We start from the raw sequence: 20,886 nt of genomic DNA, 5'->3' as shown, positions 1-20,886 counted from the left end.
AAGGAAGGAAGGAAGGAAGGAAGGAAGGAAGGAAGGAAGGAAGGAAGGAAGGAAGGAAGGAAGGAAGGAAGGAAGGAAGAAACAGCATCTAGGTGGTTCAGTGGATAGAGACCTATCCTAGAGATGGGAGGTCCTGGGTTCAAATTTAGCCTCAAACACTAATTAGTTGTGTCAATTAACCCCAAATGCCTAGCCCTTACCACTCTTTTGCCTTTGAGTGATACTTAGTATTGATTCTAAGACAGAAGGTAGGAGTTTTTAAAAAAAAAAAAAAAAAAGGAAAAAAATATCAGCAGATCTATGATTTCATCAAAGTAGGCATTCCTTCCACTAGTACAGATTCACAACCTCACTATTCCTTTTCATACTCTGGAATTCTTGCACATATCTTCCCACCCACATATTCTCCATACAATGTCCTTGACCTCAACAGACATGAATGCTTGTTTTTCAGGTTTTTTTAACCACTACTTTCTGGCCTAGTAACAAGTGTAAGACAGAAGAGTCAGGGCTAAGCAAACAGGGTTAAGTAATTTACCCAGAATAACACAACTAGGAAGAAGTGTCCAAGAACTTGGACTTTTGAACTCAGATTTTCCCAGCACCAGGCTTGGTGCACTACCCACTGTGTAATCTAGCTGTCCTGGACCTATATAATATCCTACAGATGTTTCTATGATTCTTTTTTTTTTAAAATACAAATCAGTGGAACCAAATGGAACCAAACATCAGTTAGTTATCTCTCATTTTTGTTACATGATGACTATCACTTTTCTGTGTATGTATTTTCTCAATATCTTTTATGCAACTTGTTGTATACATTATTTTAATTAATCCTAGCTACAAATACAAATGTCTGAGCTCTCTCACCAAATGAATATGAGGTTTTTTCTTTGAAATATATGTAAAAATGAGTTTCAATATGATTGCCAATGTAGAAATGATTTTATAAGTCCGAAGCAACAGCATTTTTCTATCATGGTAAAACTGCTTCTTCTTTACCTATTGTCATTATTTTGTTTCTACATCAGATACTCTCCTCCCAGCCATCTCTAGTGAATAACATATTACATATAACATGGCAGAAAGAGCAAGGAAATGTTTCATGTAAAATGATTACAACCTCAGTAGGAAAGCACATTATCATCCATCTTTTACTGTACTGTATGCGATCTGAGTCTATCCATTATTTTTCAGCTGTTTGAGTGACTTTCCTCCTTGTAGTAAGTTGTACTCAGTCACTGAATTCAGCACATGCCATCAGCCACTCAAAGAGCTTATGACCCACGCCTGGAAACTGACCAGGAGGCCAGAGCCAGTGGACCAGAAGTCAATACATAAGTGGGCACTTCCCTTTCTCCTTGGTCAGAAAATGCTAGGAACATTTATTTCCTTGAAATTTTCTTAGATTTCTTTTTTTATTATGTCTTTTGAGCATTAGGAAATGGACGCAAGAAAAATAAATTACTAGGGAGAAGATAAGAGTATAATAATGATTTCCATGCTTCCTGATTTTATTATCAAACCAGTTATTTTATATTGAAACACAAACTCACTTGGAAAAAGTGGAAGATTACCTGATTTGTTTTTTGACCCATAAAACATATAACTTGGCACATGGAAGGCTGAATTCTTTATCAAAATAACATGGAGAACATAAGTCATAATTTAATTTGATTTTTTTAATGGACCGGATTTTAAATACCTGGCTAACCAAACAGATTTGAGGTTGGGTCCACTTTGCTTTGTATGCATAGGCTAACAAATGATTCCTAAAAATGTGTATATAATTATGTATACATGTATTATATTTACATATTCATTCTTTGTTGATGCCTGTCTAAATGAAGCATGTTCATTCCAGAATATTGAGTTAATGATGTCAAATCATCCAAGGTGATAATTATCTTTCAAATATGTGATCAAACCTTGACAAATGCACAATTTTGCCCTAAAATGTAGATAAGAATATGGTCATTAGATTGCATAACCACTCATTTAGAGATGGAAAGAACTATAGAATCATTTAATCTGATAGCTAAGGATAAGGAACAGATAAGGAAACTGAGGTCAAACATTAGCCAGTGGGTCTCTATACTATGTCCCCTTCTACTCTCCCTCTATACCATCTTAATCAAGGATCTCATTGATTTCCAAGGGTTCAGTGTTCTATGTAGATGATTCTGAAATTAGATAGACAGATGAATGATAGATTGATGGATGGATAGATGAATAGAGAGAGAAATTAATAGAGAGATAAATAGATAGATAAATAGATAGATGGATGATGGATGGATGGCTAGATAGGTAGATGAATGGAGATGAATAGATATAGATAACAGTTCTATGCAGATGACTGATAAATACCTATCAAAATTCTATGTACATATGTTTACATATTCATGTACATGCATCATATATGAATGTTTGTATATATAAATAAAAACATGTGTATATGTATTTGTGTATATACTCAGCCCTAATCTCTCTGCTGAACTAAAGTCATCCATCTTTCAAAAGGCTCCTGACCATCTCAGACCGGATGTCCCATAAGCCTCTCAACACGTTCAAAATGGAATTCATTACCCACCCCCAAGCCCTCCCCCTTTCTAAATTTTCCTATTACTGTCAAGGATCACCATTCTTCAGCCTTCCAGACTTATAAACTTGGTATTATCCTTGACTTCCCATTCTCACTCACTCCAAATATGCAATCCATCACCAAATCTTGGTGTGAAAGTTTCTGAGATTTTTCCCTTCTTCCCACTCACAGTGCCACAACTCTAGTTCAGGTCCTCTTCATCCCTTGCCCAGACTATTGCAATAACCTTCTAACTGGTCTCTCATCTCTCTTCTCCAAAGCATCCTCCCCTCAGCTGCCAGGACAATTTTTCTAAAATATAGGTCTGATTACATCACCATCCTCTTCATTGAGCTCCAGTCATTCTCTATCCGTCTCCAAAATTAAATATAAACCTGCTCTGTTTGGCAGGAAAAGTTCTTCCTAACTGGACCCCTTCCTACCTTTCCAGTGCTCTAATATTGGACCCTGCTCTAACATCCAACAACATCCAGCCACACTGGCTCTCCTCCACTCATGGAATGCTCTGCCTCCTGGTTTCCTCAGCATCATTCAAGACTCAGCTCCAATCTCACTTTCTGAAAGAAGCCTTTCCTTGTTCTTCCTAATGCTCATATCTCCCACTTTCAGAATACCTTCATCTACTCTGTAGACCTCTTCTATATACCTATTTACATGTTATCACCATTAGACTGGGCTGCATGACAGCAAGGACTATTCTCTGCCTCTCTGTATCCCCAGTGCTTAGCCTAGCAAAGGCTTGTTGACTCACTGGGGTGGAGACAGGGGAGTGGGGTGGGAAGGCAGTGAGATGACTCAGTGGATTGAGAGCCAGACTCAGAGGCAGAAGGTCCTGGGTTCAAATCTGCCCTAAGGCTTTTTTTTAGCTGTGTGACCCTGAGTCACTTAACCCCCATTTCATAGTCCTTACCACTCTTCTACCTTAGAACCAATATACAGTTTTGATTTTAAGATGGAAGATAAGGAATTATTTTTTTTAAAACAAGTCCTAGGTTTCATTCCTGCTTCAGAGACCAGTTACATGAACAAGTCCTTATTAATCTCTCTGTCTCATTTTCCTCATCTGTAAAATGAGGATAATAATAAATGGGACCAATTAAAAGAATTGTTGTACAAGCCAACAAGATATTTTAAAGAATCAACAAGCATTTGAATGCTTACTCTGAGCCAGGAACTGAGTTAAGCCCTGGGGTTACAAAGAAAAAAAGCAAAAACAGTCTCTGTCCTCCAGAAGCTTACATTGTAAAGGGGAGACAAGGAATGAATATAAAAAGGTACAAACAAGATAAGGAAAGTATGGAAGAAAGATTTGAGTGGAGGAGAGATGAGGTAGTGAAATGAATTTGAAGGTAATCAGTGTCAACAATCATTTATTAAGATATTACCATAGTCTCTACCCTCTAGAAGCTCACATTCTAATGGAGAAAACAACTACATACATACAAGATATATACAGGCTAACTGGGAGATCATCTCTGGGAAAGTGCTAGCAGCAGGAAGAACTTAGAAAAACTTCTTATGGATAGAAATACCTGAGCCGAGTCTTGATGGAAGCCTGGGAACCCAAGAAGTGAGGATGAGGGAGATCATTCTAGACATGGGGAAAGCCAAGGGCAGTGATGGTGAACCTCTTAGGGACTGAGTGCCCAAACTGTAACCCTCATGCCTCTCCCCTTACCCCAGACAAGGGAGGGAGAAAGCACTTCCATCTGGGCAGAGTGGTGGGTGATGTGAGAAATATCCTCAGGCACACTTGGAGAAGAGGAAGGGAGCAGCCCCCTCTGGCACACTGCCATAGGTTTGCCAACATGGCCAAGGGGAAAACATAAGAGTTGGGAGATTTTGGTGGCTTGTAGAAGTAGAAACTCTAAGATATGGTAACTGATTAAATGTATGTGATGAGAAAAAGAAGTTGAGGAGAATGAGAAGTTCACTGAAATCATGAACTTGTGTAACTGGGAGGATGCTGGTATTCTCAAAAGTAATCGAGATTAGGGCAGCTAAGTAACACAGTGGATAGAGTACCAGACCTAGAGCCAGGAAAACCTGGGTTCAGATCTGGCCTCAGATATTTCCTGGTCCTGTGACTCTGGGCAAGTCACTTAATCCTGATTGCATAGCCTTTGCTGCTCTTCTGTCTTATAATTGATACAGAGGCAGAAAGCGAAGGTTTAAAAAAAATCAGGATGTGTTGCTAGCCTCTAGGTCAGAGAAAAGGAGGGTTAGAAGACCCTCAAGATTGGGTGAAGCTTCAGTTGCCCTATTTGCTGAGAGGGTCAGTATCAAGGATTCTACAGCACTCAGGTCCCAAGGAGTAGTCCTACAGGAGAGGCACAGAGGCAACATGTTAAAGTAGACAAAGCATTAGATCTAGAGACAAAGAGCCCGAGTTCAAATCCTGCCTCCAATGCTTACTATCTCTGTGATGCTGGACAAGTCCCTTTGTCTCTCTTGGCCCAAGCTTCTTCATCTATAAAACAAGAGGATTAGACTAGATGGCTTCTCAGGTCCCCCCTCCAGCTTTAGAATCGATGGCACTGCTTCAGGTGATTTGTGTACATATGGACACAAGGGACAAACTGGATGATTCAGGGGAACTCTAGGTCTGGCACATGTATAAGCTGTGAGGGAATGCCGTGAGTACCAGCCAAGACCAGAAGAGCTCCTAGACCTCCCCTATTAGTATCTAGAGTGTCCGGGGAGAATGGGGTATCCTTAATATCTCAGAAAGGACAGAAGCCAAGAGAACCATAAGTTATCCATGAATGGCAGCATGGAGTGAGCATAACAGAGGAGATGTAGAGCAGTCTGTTAGTCCCTTAATATCTCATGGGAGATACTGGGGCAGCAAGGCAGCACATTGGATAGAGCACCAGACTTGGAGGCAAGAAGACTCATCTTCCTGAGTTTAAATCTGTCTTCAGACTCTTACTAGCTATGTGGCCCTAGGCAAGTCACTTAACATAGCTTCAGTTTCCTCATCTATAAAATAAGCTGGAGAAGGAAATGGTAAACCTACTCCATTATCTTTACCAAGAAAACCCCAAATGGGGTTACAAAGAGTCAAACCCGACTGAAGCAACTGAAGAATCACAAATCTCATGGGGACAACCCATCACAGAGGACCAGGGTACCTGGGACTGGACCTCCTGGAAATAACAGCACACCACAGAAATGGTTTTATACAATCAATGTAGGCTTTACATTGTAGATTCCCAACAGCGAGGCAATCTAGTTTAAGTTAAGTTGTAAAGGAAGTCAGAGATTCTATGTTCAGGAAACTGAGATCCAGGGAATTAATTATATAGTTACTTGACCAAGGTAGTGTGAATTATCAGAGGTGGGAAGAGGAGAAAATAAGTGTTTGTTAATTGAAAACAAAATAAGATTTTTAATTATAGGTGAAAAGACACATGTTTTTAAAATATAAAATTTAAGTTTAGAAATATTAGTTATAAGGAAAAATGTGGAGGACAAAAGAATTTCTAATTTATTAGTCAATATAAAGTATATGGGAGATCTCTCACAATGATTACAAAATTAGAATACCTAGTACCAAAATAAATCTGAATATATGTAAATGTATATGTTTAAATCATATGTGAAGGCTCATTTTTTTTCTAAAAGAATGAACTCCACAAAAAACACAAGGCTCATTATATTTGATGCCTTCTGAATCTTTCACAATGCTGCATTTCATCTAAGACGTTTCTCACAGACTCTATGCAAACTTCTCTCCTGTGATGTTTCTGAGCAGCCAAATTCCACACTTGTTCAAAGGTCTCATCAGTAAGGCTGACACCAATATTCCGTAATATCCGGGCAATCTATAAAGACATCATGTTTTAAAAAATAATAATAAAGTGTTAGGCCATGTCTTTACACAATAGAGAAAAAGATGGCAAGGACCCAAAGCTCAAAGACATAATGGCTTTTGTTTAGGATAGTTTGAATTAATAATCACTTGAGGATAAGAGGGGAAAGGAAAAGTAAAATAAGAGAAAAATAAAAGAAAAATGTAAGATTACAGAGAAAGATGAGAAGCAAAATATAAAGTCAAAGGAGGTTTACAATCATGAAAGCATTGGGTGAAAAGAGGAAGAGTAGAGTCAAGGAACAGGGAAGAGGACAAGGAAGGGAGGACAAAAGGTTAGCAAAGGAAGGCAATCATAGGCAGTATCAAATCAATGTGAAACAAAACCAGAAAAATAAAAAAATGATTCGGGTTATCTTCTTTTTAACAAAAGGTTCATCACAAATCAGAGAAGCAGAGCAGTCTGCTTTTGCAAAGCCCCACCTCACTTTCCTATTCATTCTCAGTAAGATGTAAATAAGGTCATCGTTGTTGAGTCATGGCCAACTCTTCATGACCCCATGGACCACAGCACATCAGGGAGGTCTGTCCAAGTCCATGTGCATTGTTTCCATGTCACCATCCATCTCATGCTCTGCCATCTCCTCCTTTTTTTCTTCGATCTTCTCAAGATCAGAGTCTTTTCCAGTGAGTCTTGTCTTCTTGTTATGTGGTCAAAGTTCAGCTTTAGTATTTGATCTCCCAGTGAATAATCTGAATTTATTTCTTTAAGTATTGATTTATTTGACCTCCATAGTATCCAAAGGACTCTCAAAAGCCTTCTCCAGCTTTACATTTTGGAAGTGTTGATTCTGCATTGCTCAGCTTTCCTTATCATCCAACTCTCACCACCATACATTGCTAGGTCACACTGGTCAAAATAAGGAAGTCTTTCAAAAATTGTATTCCATGTGCCAAGCTTCTTTTAGGGCTTTCTCTCTCATCGATGGTAACCCACTCTAGACTTCTCTATTTTTCATGTGCCAGCCTATCATTGTTGGCACATTCTATGGAAATAAAATGGATTTATACTTCAGTCTCAGCTTTCCTTGTCTTTAAGGAGCAGATGTAGTACAATGAAGAAGAATTGGATTTGGAAACAGAGAACTCAGGTCCTAATCCTGATTTTGCCACCTTAGGCAATCCACATGACCTCAATATTGTCCTTTATTTATAAAGAGGGAAGGTCATACTAGATGACTTCTAAATTCTCTTCCAAATCCATATGAATGCTCCTAATTGTAAAATGGAAGGCTATTTGATTATAGGAATTTTAGGCATTACAAGAAAATGATATAATTGTTTTAAAGATTCTCCCTGGAATCATATTGGGTCTATTGGGATATCACACAAGGTAAATCTGATTTATTACTTTTAGAATAGATTGGAAATGAAATTTCTGGTAAATAGCCATTTTACAGTGCATCAGCTTTGATACACTTCAAAATTCAAAAGATGTGATTGGGACTGCAGTTCCATCCCTGGTCTACCTTAGGAAATGATTTTGAGTTGCTGAACCCCTAAACCAAAAAAGGTTTCGATTTTTTTTTTTAAGTGGATAAAAACATTGAGTTCCATGGTGAATATATGAGGAGAAAGAAATGTTTCCTGTCATAAAGTCAATTTGATTTTTTTTTGTTTTTTAAAAAGCCCTTACCTTCTGACTTAGAATCAATACTGTGTATTGGTTTCAAGGCAGAAGAGCAGTAAAGGCTGGGCAATGGGGGTTAAGTGACTTGCCCAGGGTCACACAGCTATGACGTGTCTGAGGCCAGATTTGAGCCCAGGACCTCCCATCTCTAGGCCTGGCTCTCAATCCACTGAGCCACCCAGCTGCCCCCCATAAGGACAGTCTGACAAATTCGTGGCTTTCTCTCTGTCAGATAAGGAGAATCACATGGACAATATCCATGACTTTGGACTTACCCATCAGTCTTGTTGGAAGGACAGGTGAACGATCTATGAAATGAAACCACATGCTGTTGTATCAGAAAGACCACAGCTGAGTCTAGGGATCTAAGAGCTTTTCTTTCTCTTTCTGTTTTGTTTTGTTTTTACTTTTTTTAGTTATCTTATTTAAGATACATTTTAGCTAAAAGCATATACAAATGATTTGTAGATCCATACATATCCAGTCCATTTTTTTTTCTCGAACTGGGCAAAACCTTCAAAACCAAATCAGTGACACTCAAAAGATTTTCTGCTTCAGATGTTCTGATTAATTTGGGAGCAGAAGGCCTCAAATTTAGGGATTTTATAAACCTAAAAAGGAAACTACATAGTGTTAATATTTGCTTGATACTTTGAAGTAATATACTGTACCTCTTCTTTTGATCTAGCCTTAAAGAAGTCTCTTTCAAACACTCCTTTTTCACTGAAGACAGATGGGTACAGCAATGAATAAGCATCGCCTGAATCACCATAATTGTTCCTATCACTGATGCGACGAAAACGAGGGGCAGCGACGTCAGAACGAATTGTTGGGACACCACACATGGGGATACCTATAGAAAGAAAATTAACGAGAAAAAGAGACAAGGGTTCTTAAAATAGTAGGAAAAAAGCTCAGATCACGGGAAGATAATATCTGAGTGAATCATTTAAATTATAATGGAAGAAGTTACATGAATGAATACTACAGATCTCTTGGTCAAAAATAAAAAATGAATAATGAGTTTACAAAACAGATAACAAACTTGGCAAAGAAGTACAATATCTTAATGATGGGGAACTTCAACTATCAGAACATATGATGGAGCACTCAAAGCAGAGTAGCTAATCATTTCTTGATTTGTCTTAATCTCATTTTTTTTACTTTATTTTTTAAGAATCCTTACCTTCTAATTTAGAAACCAATACTGTGTATTGGTTCCAAGACAGAAGAGCAGTAAAGGGTGGGCAGTAGGAGTGAAGTGACTTGCCCAAGGTCACACAGCTAGGAAGTTTCTGAGAACACATTTGAACTGGACTTCCCATCTCTAGGTCTGGCTCTTAATCCACTGAGCCACCTAGCTTCCCCTCATTTCATTCTTTAAAAAAAAGGGGGAGGAACCATAGGAGGAACAACTTTTCCATACATGATGGCCAAGATGATGTAGCTAATGAAGCAAAAATTCCAGCAATCAGAGAATCCCAGAGATGGGAAGAGCATCAGGATCCTCCCATCTAATCCAATCTGTACCTAAACAGAATCATTATCACTAACAATTGACCAACCTTGGAAGCAAAAATAAGTGGAACCCGTGGGAGGAAGAGACCCTAAGAGTTTGGGGTAGATAAGAAGGGAACCTCTTGCCATAGTAGGATGCATTCTATATTTTGAAAGAATAGATTTGGGGAAGATTTTGCAGAGAAAGGATTTTTCAAAGAAAGGATAACATAGCCTTAAGTTCCATAGGAGATCCTAGCTCTAGAGAAGCTACAAAATATTAAGATGAGGACAAAAAGAAGGAACTGCATAAAGAGAACAAGGCAAATAGAAAAATATCTCATTGGCTATGCTGGCATTTACTAGCCATAGGACCCTAATCAGGTAATCTCTTAGTGCCTCTATCAACTATCAAAGTCTTTAAGTTGAAGAGCAGGTAAAAATCTATGTTGGTAAGACATATTTCCTCATTGAGAATTCCCTCTACCAATGAAGTCATAAGTCTTACCACCCACCCAAAAAAAAAAATAGCTATTTCATTTCACTGGCCAGTATCAATTTTTTAAAAGACATATTTTTAAAACTGAAGTAAAGACAGCTAACTAAGGTTGTATACAATGGAATAATACAGTCTTTTAAAGAACAATGTCAGGAAAATGAAGGTCAAAATGAACTAAGACTGACAATAAACCTAAAGATAAGAAGGGGAATTTTCAATGAAGTTTGAGGATGTTCAGAAAATGATTAAAGGGGATGGGGTGCCACAAAAGTAACGGATTGTGGAAAGACAAGAGAGGCAGGTAACATGATATAGCAGAAAGCTAGCAAAGGATCTGGTTTGAATCCTTGCAATGCTGCCTTCTTACTTGTGTGACTTTGGGCCCCAGGTTCTTTACCTGTAAAATGGAAGGAGTAGAATGGATCACCTTTAAGGTCCCTATCAAGTCTTACCCTGTAAACTATTCAACTCCTATTTTACTTGTATTTTTTCTGCTAAGGTCTAGGAAGGACAATGAAAATGGTTAACAGAGTGGGCACTAAAAATAAATGAAGAGATGATGAGAACACCTTGCTGATCCAAGGCATTAGACCTATAGGAGCTCTATCCCAGAGTCTGGAAAGAACTTTTTTTAAGTGATTAATGACATGATCAATGATCTTGATGGGATTTTTTTTTCCAGGGAGGAATTTCACTATCTCTCATGTTATCTTTGTGCACTAGATGGAGATATGGAGTCCAGATAGTAGTATAGTCAAATGGATATGAAGCTTGTAGAGGAAAGAGGAATGCCCTGGCATGACTGAATCTGAACCTAAATAGTTTGCCTGAAAGCCTCCATAACACAATGAAATGAAGGATGGTGAAGTCTGAAGATGGGATCCAGAGACCTCCCTGTCCACCAGAGGAGCTTCTGATATCTAATCCCACCCTGCTTCCCTGCCTCAGCAGCAAGCGCCCAATGAAGAGCCTGGACCGAGGAATCCTTATCTTCTCCCAGCTTTTCTCTGGGGTCTCTTCCCCATCACGGTCTTCTCCTATTCCTAGCCTGTACTTTCTCCAGGCATGGAAAGTTCTAGTTATCATTCTATGGACCTTCAATTATGTATATTAATCTCATCCTAACCTGGAAAGATTTAAGCTGAAGCATAGATCTGTTCATTGTTCTTTACTCCTCAGTGGCTAGATAAGGACTTCTCTTGTCTGTGGATATGCATACATATACATACACATGCATATGTGGCCATTTCAAAACATTTTTATGATAGCAAAAAACCAGAAACAAAGTGAGTACCATATGAATGTCATAAAAATCTTATTTGGGACAGAATAAACATTGAATATAAGGAACTCAGAGAAAAACAAAGGAATAGCATTGATGTAGCAATTTAAGGTTTACAAAAAAAAGATCATGTTAATGCATTTAATAACAGCAACTGAGAAGCAGGTGCTCTTATTACCCCCATTTTCACAGATAATTAAACTGAGATACAGAGAAGTCAAACAACTTGCCCAGAGTCACACAGCCACTAAAGATCTGGGACAACATTAGAACTCAAGGTTTCTTGTGCTCTATCCAATGTTCCATCTGTTTCCATGGAGGGGAACACTCACAGCCTCCTAAGGCATCCAGTTCCACCTCCAGCTAGCTCTTAAATTGAGCATAAAATCACCTTTTCCCAAAAACTCTTCCTCCTTCCTGCCTTCAATGGCACTATAATGGGATATATGAACCAACAGATAGAAGCAAGCAGAGCCAGAAGGCTCAGACTCTCCAATGACTACAACAATATAATTTTGAGGGCACCAGAATGAAGCCAAACTCCAAGCAATCCTAAAGACCAATCTTGGATCCAAAGTTGAGGAAATGCCCCTTCATCCTTTCAGGAGAGAACTGGTAAGGGATTATGAGTGTGTCATATTGCATATACTTCTAATTGTCATCACTGTCAGCTGGCTTTTGAATGACTCATCATGACTGACATATCTGGAAATTACTCTGATGTAATGAACAAAAGGAAAAAGGAGGGAGGGAAGGGGAAGAGGGAGGAGGAGATCGAGGGAGGAAGAGATGGAAAAAGGAGGAGGCGGCCAAGATACCATGAATCTGGGAAGGAATCTAAGAAATCACTTAATCCTCCCCTTGCCAGAGTGATATCAACTCTATTTAAAGAATTCTGGGATGGGTAAGTATCCTAAGGAACTGATTGCAGTGGGAGTTAAATTGTTATGAAATGTTTCTTGTGTTTAACTTTTGTTTTACCATTGTTTCTTTCAGTCTAGCTAAAATACAAAGAATGTTTTCTTGATGTCTCCACATGTTTCTTGATTCTTTAAAAAAAATAGTCTTAATACTCACACATTGGAGAAATGCCTCCTACAACTGAATTAATCTGAGAAGAAGATGTTTTATAATCAGCAAATACTTTATCTGTTGGTCGAGAGAGAGTGAGAGGGCTCTTCGTTTCACTTCCAGGTTCTTCTTTTACAATATCTTCAGGTCTGATCAAGGGATTTGACTTGTCCTCTTCAAGAGTGAGGCATGGAGAATTGTCAGATGCTTTTTTCCCTTTAAGAAAGTGGCAAAAAATGCCTACTGTGATCGACACTAAGCATTTCCAGCTGCCATAACTTAGAATTGCATGATAAGCTTTCCTACTTATTGCCAAAGTCAGTAAGTCATTATTTATTAAGGCTTACTATGTGCCAGGCACTGTGCTAACCTCTGGCAAAAACATAGTCCCTGACCTGAAGCAGCTTACTTCTTTATTTATTTATTTGGGTTTTTTGGCTTTGGTTTTGAGACTAACCCTCTCTAACTTCCCAGGATGGAAGTCCAATGACTCCTCATGAGCTAACCCAGCACTGGCCATCACAGAAGCTTTACTTGGCTCCATTTTTCCAACTTGACCCTTTGCCTCCCCTCTAATCCTAAGCCATACTCAATGTGGATACCCAATCAGCACAGCCCACTATAGCTCCAAACTGCCAAACTCAAGTGATCTGCCAACCCCAGCCTTGCCAGTGGCAGGAACTATGGATGTGACACGTCATTCCTGGCTAAGTCCATTTTAATAACAACATGTAAATAACTTGGTACATATACATACAAGACATATACTGAGCAAAAGTGAATAATATGGAAATGGGTATCAAGCGACAACATTTGTTTAACACAATAGAATTGCTTGTCAGCTCCAGGAGGGAGGAAGGAAGAGGGGAGGGAAGGAGAATAAATCATGTAAATATGGGAAAATGTTTTTAATTTTTTTTAATTTAAAAATGTTTTTAAAAAGACATATACTGAGTAGAGGGAAGGTAATCTCAGAAGGGAAGGCATTAGGCATGGGTCACTAAGATAGACCTCTTATAGAAGGTACAACCTTCCCATCTTTGCCCACAGTAGAAATCAGGGGCTACTCATACCCTATCTCAGTGATTCCCAAAGTGGGTGCCACTGCCCCCTGGTGGATGCTGCAGAGATCCAGGGAGGTGATGATGGCCACAGGTGCATTTGCAAAAGGAGATCCCTATGGCTTATCCTGAAATATGGACTGTAATTCAAAAGTTCTTAATTGCATTTCCTTCATCATATTTAATGGAATGTGGATTCAGTGGGGTAACCAATTTATTAACAAAAAAAAGAAACTAATTGCAAATGGTCAATCATGGTGATTTAAGATTACTGCTGATGAAAATGGAGCCAAGGATTACTAAATTGATAGCAGCATACCAGGTTCATCCTTCTTGTTAAGATGATTTCAAATGTTTTAACTTTTTTTGTATTATATTCTATTCTGAGTTCAATAAATAGTTTCATAACTTCAAAGTTCAATGTTTCTAATTTACACCTTTCTTTACTATATTTTACAAAAAAGGTAGAAACATTAATAAATATCTTTCCTATTAATTGCTATTAAAATTTAAAAAAAATTAATCTCCAGGGGGTGCTAAGTAATATTTTTTCTGGAAAGGGGGTGGTAGGCCAAAAAAGTTTGGGAACCACTGCCCTATCCCATCACTGATCAACACTGGAAACTTTAACCTGGCTTTGTTTCCAGCCAGAGCAGGACTATCCCTCTCTAAGGAACTAAAGGGCACTCTAGTCCCAATAGGTTCACCACCCTGATGCTGTACTTAATGAAGACACCCAATCGACAGCCCTTTTTAGTCCAGAGCTCTGGAGCTCAAAAGATGCACTCTAGTCTCAGCCCTGTTAGAAATGGGGAGCACAGGCATGCACCACCCAGCCAAGCTATAAATATATTCATTTGTCCAAACTATTTTAAAAATCACATACCTTTCATGAGGATCTTTTCTTCAAATTCTTGAATAGGCATTTTGCCTTTCCAGTTCAGAAAATTGGCAAATTCTAGATAGTTAATCCTGCCATCCTTATCCAAATCACAGTAATCAAATAGTTCATCCAGGAGTATCTGGTCCAGTTGCAGGTTCACCTGGAAACAGGCTCTCTGGAACTCTAGTTTGTCTATGAACCCATCTCCATTCTGTTAGAAATAAGGTTGAAGGGGCAAAAAAAAAAAGAAAGAAGGTTGAAGGACACAAGTGATGTTCTACTCCCAAATGCTCTTCCATGAGTGTGCTCTCCCACCATTACTCAGCATTACTGTAGGCTTACTACTGTGTAAAGTCATAAATCTCTAACGGGAACCAATGATTTAAGCTGCATCGGTCTTTATTTTGTAGATACCCTAGTCACTAGATAGCAAATTATAAACACTGGTCAAAAGTTTAAGAAGTCCCAGCCATGTGAGGGTCACCAGGCCACTTGTCACCTTACATATGCACCCTCTCTAAATGTGCTCTGGCAACAAGGCTGTTGGCATGGGTCTCCCCTTCACACATCTTCTCCTAGCTAGATGTCTTCCCCCTAGAAGCACCGTGGATACAGCACTGGACCTGGAGTCAGGAAGACCTTAATTCAAATCCAGCCTCAGACATATTAGCCGTATGACCTTGGGGAAGTCCATTAATCTCTGTTTCACTCAGTTTCCTCAACTGTAAAATAGGGATAACAATCAGGTTATTGTGAAGATTAAATGAGATCCTATTTGTAAAGCACTTGCTACAGAGCCTGGCATATAGGAAGTGCTACGTAAATGCTTATTCTCTCTACATATATGCCCCCAACTTGTGCTCCTCCACCAAGCAGGCTTTCCATTTCTGAGCCTCGTGGCCATATACTTTCTCCATCTCTGCCCTTCTATAGCCTGTAGGAGAGAATAGCCCATGTTTACCCTAGAATAAATCTTCTTAACCTGAAGGAGTACATTTGGCGGGGCCAGAAACATGAGACTCCAGGCAAAATACTCCATGCAATAGAATAACCATTTATTGGGTGCCTACTATGCCACAAGCTAGGTTCTAGAGAGACAAATATGCAAAATTGTGTAAAATCGCTTCAAGCGTCATTTGCTTTGAACTAATCATTTGGTTGGGTGGTAAAGATAAACAACAGAACAGGTTTGTGAGCTACAGATTTAAATGGGTCTCGGTCTGCAGAATGCCTTAAAGCAGGGGTTGCTTTTAGAGATACATATTAGAGATACATATTAGAGATACATATTAGAAAGGGAGAGGAAACAACACGTAAAGAGAATTGCTACATATCCTTAAGGAAAGGACATAAAAACCTTTAAAACAGTACAATGTCAAGGCACTGCTCTGCTCTTGAACTCGTATATGAAACATATAACTTGTTTTCCTTTAGGAAAATTTCTCACAGTTCAATTTAACAAACAAAAACAGAGGCAGTAGCTAGGTAGTTCAATGGATTGAGAACCAGCCCTAGAGATGAAAAGTCCTGGGTTCAAATCTGCTTCAGACACTTCCCGGTTGTGTGACCATGGGCAAGTCTCTTAACCCCCATTGCCAACCTTTACTTTTCTCCTACCTTGGAAACAATATACAGTATTTATTCTAATCCAGAAGGTTGGAGATTAAAAAACAAATATTTTTGGATCTCCTCCTGAACTTACTGAACTATGTGCCAGGGACTAGGTTAGAAACAATGACAAAATGAAACAGTCCCTGCCCTCCAGAAGCTTATATTCAACTGGGAAGGAAGAACATCCATCCAGATAAGGCAACCCAAAATAACTCAAGGTAAAAGGAACACATCTAGGGAAAAGAACACAAGTGGGGAAAAAGAACATATCTAGAGGGAAAAGAACACAACTGGGGGAAAGAACACAACTAGGGGAAAAAGAAAGACTTCCCTAGGAAGTGACACCTGAGTGGAGCCTTGGAAGAATTTAAAGATTCTAAAGTAGAATTTCTAAATCTTATGCATGTGTCCTAGACCTTTCATATGTCTGGGGAAGCCTAGTAGCAAGCCCTTTTCAGAGTCAAGCATTTAAATGTCCAAAATAAAAGAGGATTACGAAGGAAATTGATTATAGTGCAATGTCGTTATCAAAATACATATTTTGAGGAAAGTAAATGCACTGATCCCAGATTAAGAAACCCTGTTCTAAAGGGCAAGGAAGGAGAGCATTTATAGCAAAGAGAAGGCCCAGAGAGACAAAAACTAGGATCCAGGGCTCAACTTTGTCACTCCCTAGGATTATGGGCAAATCACTTCCCCTTCTCTCATCCTCAATTTACCCCTCTGTAAAATGAGATAGTTGCATCAGACGACCTCAACAATCCCTTCCATCTCTGTACCTATGGCCAACAAAAGCATGAATTACTGTAGTGATTGTGTCTAAGGCTAAACAGTTACTTAGCCAAGTTGTAGATATATCAGAATCACCACTCAGAATGGCAAGATATGCAAAATAGGTGTTAAAAGATGACTAATAAAAAAGAGCCAGAAATTAAATAGATGGAGGGTCTCCAGCCAAGGAATAGACATTCTTGTGCTGTGACAGCCTGAAGATTATGGGTTGGTTAAGTAGGTGAAAGGAACAAAAAGTCAAAGGAACACAACTAGATGCAGAAGAGAAAAAAGGCATCAAATTCTTTTTCTGTGTAGTCACTGTCAATGCTGAGTGAAATGCCCTAAGTGACATGGCAAAAAGAAGTTATGTATATAATCAGATGTTTTCTCTGTTTGGGATCTGGGCTCTAACTTTATAACATTAAAGGGGTCCAAAACTATTCTGCAGTGGTCTAAGTTGATTTTGACCTCTCTTAAAAACCAAACAAGGGGGCGGCTAGGTGCTCATTGGATTGAGAGTCAAGCTTAGAAACAGGAGGTCCCAGGTTCAAATCTGGCTGTGTGACCCTAGGCAAGTCACTTCATCCCCATTGCCTAGCCCTTACCACTCTTCTGCCTTAGAACCAATACACTACATTGACTCTAAGACGGATATGGGTTTAAAAAAAATAAAAGATCTAGGAGCCAGGCACTGAGCTAAGTGACCACAGAGGATATAGAGACTCTGCCCTTAGGGAGTTCCCATTCTAGTGGAAGAGACCACCTACAGACAACTGCCTACCAATGAAAGAGTGAAAATTATGAAGCTGGCTGTAAATTAATAATTTTATTAAATCAAAAGTAGTAGGAGAAAAAAGATGGAAAAATAGGCGATATGGGTTACTTTCCTTACTACTCCATTTAACTTGCTATTCTGTGGCCACCAGTAGGGCCCTCTCGCCACTCTTACAGGAAGTCTAGCCAGCAACAAACATGGAAGAGAAGAGACAGAAATCCACTCTTGCCTCAGTTTATCAAACTTTTTCTCCACCCACGCAACACGTGTCTCCGGAGCCAACTGTGGCTTTCTATTTTGCCTGGGCTATCTAGGGAAGGTAGTTCAGGGGACCTCCGCCCTTCCCTATCCTGTTATCTCTTGACTCTATTGCTGTCTTTTTTCCACGCTGCTGTTGTGTCCTGGTGACCCAATCCACTCAATTATTTCCTTCACATAATTCCCCCCTCTGATTCTTTGGGAGACTAGCATGTTAAATCTCTTTACATGGATTTTTCAGATTTTCAGGTCTCTCCAATGAATCATTCCACATATGAAGTCTATACACTTAAGATTCTCTCTGTAATAAATAAGGCTTAAGGCCCCTTTGACCTCATTTACTACATCTCACTAGGGGGTATAAAACATTGCATCTTACATAGGGAATTACACGCAATTTGGGGAATGAGAGGGAAAGAGGGAGAAAAAATGAAAGATGCACTGACAAAAAAGCCAAGTAGAGTGCACTCCTCTTTGGCATAAGAGTTTACAATCAGAATAAATGATAGTTCAACCCCTTTAGTTGAGATGATAGATGAGAGATGGTAAAAAAGTAGAGAGTATTAGATTATGCACAATGTTGTCCCACTTGTACTGATGAACATTTAAATAACATGGAATCATAGAATTTTTAAACCAAAAGGACCCTTAAGTCCTCTAGCCCAAAGACCTTATTTACGATGTAAAGTGACTTGTCCAGTGTCAGCTAGTGAATGGAGTCAGAACTCAAACCCTCTCCTTTTGACTAACCAGGATATCACACTCTATCTAAATGTAGGATAAGTAGTACAACCCCAGGAATGGAAACTTCTTGCCATGGTAGCAAATGCTTTCTTTGGCATTGAAAGCCCTACATAACACCTAGAATCTTCCTACTTCTCTGGTCTTATGCCTCACTCCCCAAAATAAAACTCTTTAGTCCAATAATTCTGGCTTCCTGGCTGCTCCATGAATAACATACTCCATCTCTTGACTCCAAGCATCTAATCTGGCTCCCAAGCCTGGAATCTTCTCCCTCCTCCACTCAGACTATTGATTTCTCTAGCTTCCTTTAAGTCCTCACTAAAATCCAACCTTCTACAAGAACCCTTCCTAACTCCTCTTAATTCCAGTGTTTTCCCTCATTTTATTATTTGAATATAGCTTGCTTTGTATATATTTGTTTAGGTTTTGTTCTTTATTAGTTCCTTGAAGGCAAAGACTATCTTTTGTCTCTTTTTGTATCCTCAGTGCTTAACAAAGTGACTGGAACATAGTAGACTCTCAATAAATGTTTATTGATGAAAGAGAAATATAAATAGTAATAAATGTGCACTATCATTTCCATCAGAGCTTTACATTCAATCAATTCCCATATATATACTTTTTTCTGAATTAATCTCTGAAATTGAGCTAAATTTGAATAAGGAAAAAATGTCCTTCTTTTGGGTGACATATCTAATTTTAGTTTGTTACTAATTTTCAAAATAGCCAGCATCTAGTCTGTAATTTTATGTGCTCAAAATCACATATAAAATGTTTTGTGTCAAGCAAGATTCTATGCAAGCAAATTGGGTAGTTAGATATTCTCTAACCACTAATTTGTGAGAGAGTGGAGTTGTGCTTATAAAGATATTCTTATAAAAATCAGTTCCATCTAAATAATATGTATTAAACTATTACTAGAAAACAGGCTCATTAATGTACAATTGGTGATCATGAATTGATCCAACCATTTTCAGAAGCAGTTATGCCTCAAAAGTTGCTAAGCTACCTATATACTTTGACCCAGCAATATCACCTCTAGCCCTATAACCCAAAGAGGTCAAAAAAAGAGGCAAAGGAATCAAATGCACAAATACTTATAAAAGTTCTTTTTATAGTGGAAAAGAACAGAAAGCTATTGGGTCATCCATCAATTGGAGAAGAACTAAACAAATTATAGCAAATGTCTGTAATAAAATGCTAATTGCACCCTAAGAAATAACAACAAAAAGGTTACAGAGAAACCTGGGAAGACTTAGATGAACTAATAAACAGAGAAGTGAGGGGAAAAAAACAAAACAATTAGAATAACAGCATTGTAGAGGCAAACAACTAGGAAAGACTTAAGGTCTCTGACTAATTCAATGACCAAAAATATCCACAATAATAATAGCTAGCTTTTATACAGTGCTTTATAGCTTGAAGGCCAATGATAAAGGATGCTATCCCACCTCCTTTCAGTCAGACAATAGACTCAAAATCTCATTCTGAGATACACATTTTTGGATGTGGCCAAAGCAAAATATTTGACTTGTGTGCATTTATACCAGGAATTTTTGCTTTGTTTTTTGTTGTGGTTATGGTTGTCTTTCTAATGGATGGATGGAAGGAAGAGGAATTCTTGTTAATCAAAAAGCAAATAAAGTAATTTTAAAAATTAAACTATTGCTTTTTCATTCCAGTAGAAGTATATAGCCTGAGACTTTGAAAGGAAACAAAAAGGGCTGCAATAAAACAGGCAGGAGAAAATTTAAGATGATAATAAAAATAAGAAAAACAAACTTAAGCATTATATTCAACATTTCAAGGTAAGTGGGATGTCATTTTTATTTTTAGGAGAAATTGGAATTCTCTTCACATCAAGCACTTTAGTATCAATCATCTTTATTTCTCTGGGTAGAAACAATGCATAAACCACCTTGTTTCTCTTTTTCCTCCCACCTTCAAATTAAATGACTAGTAGAACCTTAACTAAGAATGCTGATGCCTCGGGGGGTGAAGGGGAAAGTAGGAGCATGAATCATGTAACCATGTTAAAAACGAATATTAATAAATGTTTAAAAAAATCAATAAAATAAAGGATTAAAAAATGAAAGAAAAAAAAAAAGAATGCTGATGCCTGAGGAAAAGTCAACTAAGAAGGGAAAGAGCCTCCCTGAGGTATGGGGAGGCCTTGAGTTCCAGCACATATAGACATGGAAAATGAGAATGTTAGACTAGAGAACTCTGCAGTCCCCTAAAGTTCATAATTCTGTTTCATCCAGTCCAACTGTTTAACTGAAAATGGATTTTATTGCGTTAGAGAACTCTCATTGCAGAAACACT

At 38.5% G+C, this 20,886-nt stretch overlaps 1 protein-coding gene across 1 annotated transcript in view; it reads right to left on the bottom strand.

The window, feature by feature from the left end:
• Positions 1-6,258: 6,258 nt before the first annotated feature.
• Positions 6,259-20,886, bottom strand: part of EFHB (EF-hand domain family member B) — a 41,381-nt gene continuing 26,753 nt past the window's right edge. The window contains exons 7-10 of the mRNA XM_044678888.1: positions 14,403-14,610; positions 12,462-12,671; positions 8,778-8,959; positions 6,259-6,429 (exon numbers count right to left, since the gene is read on the bottom strand). Coding sequence (XP_044534823.1) covers positions 6,259-6,429; positions 8,778-8,959; positions 12,462-12,671; positions 14,403-14,610 — 771 coding nt within the window. The remainder of the gene's footprint in view (positions 6,430-8,777; positions 8,960-12,461; positions 12,672-14,402; positions 14,611-20,886) is intronic.

This window comes from Gracilinanus agilis, chromosome 5 (genome assembly GCF_016433145.1).
Source record: "Gracilinanus agilis isolate LMUSP501 chromosome 5, AgileGrace, whole genome shotgun sequence".
NCBI lineage: Eukaryota > Metazoa > Chordata > Mammalia > Didelphimorphia > Didelphidae > Gracilinanus > Gracilinanus agilis.
Note: the sequence above shows the minus strand (reverse complement) of the source record. Positions and strands in the feature narration are given on the sequence as shown.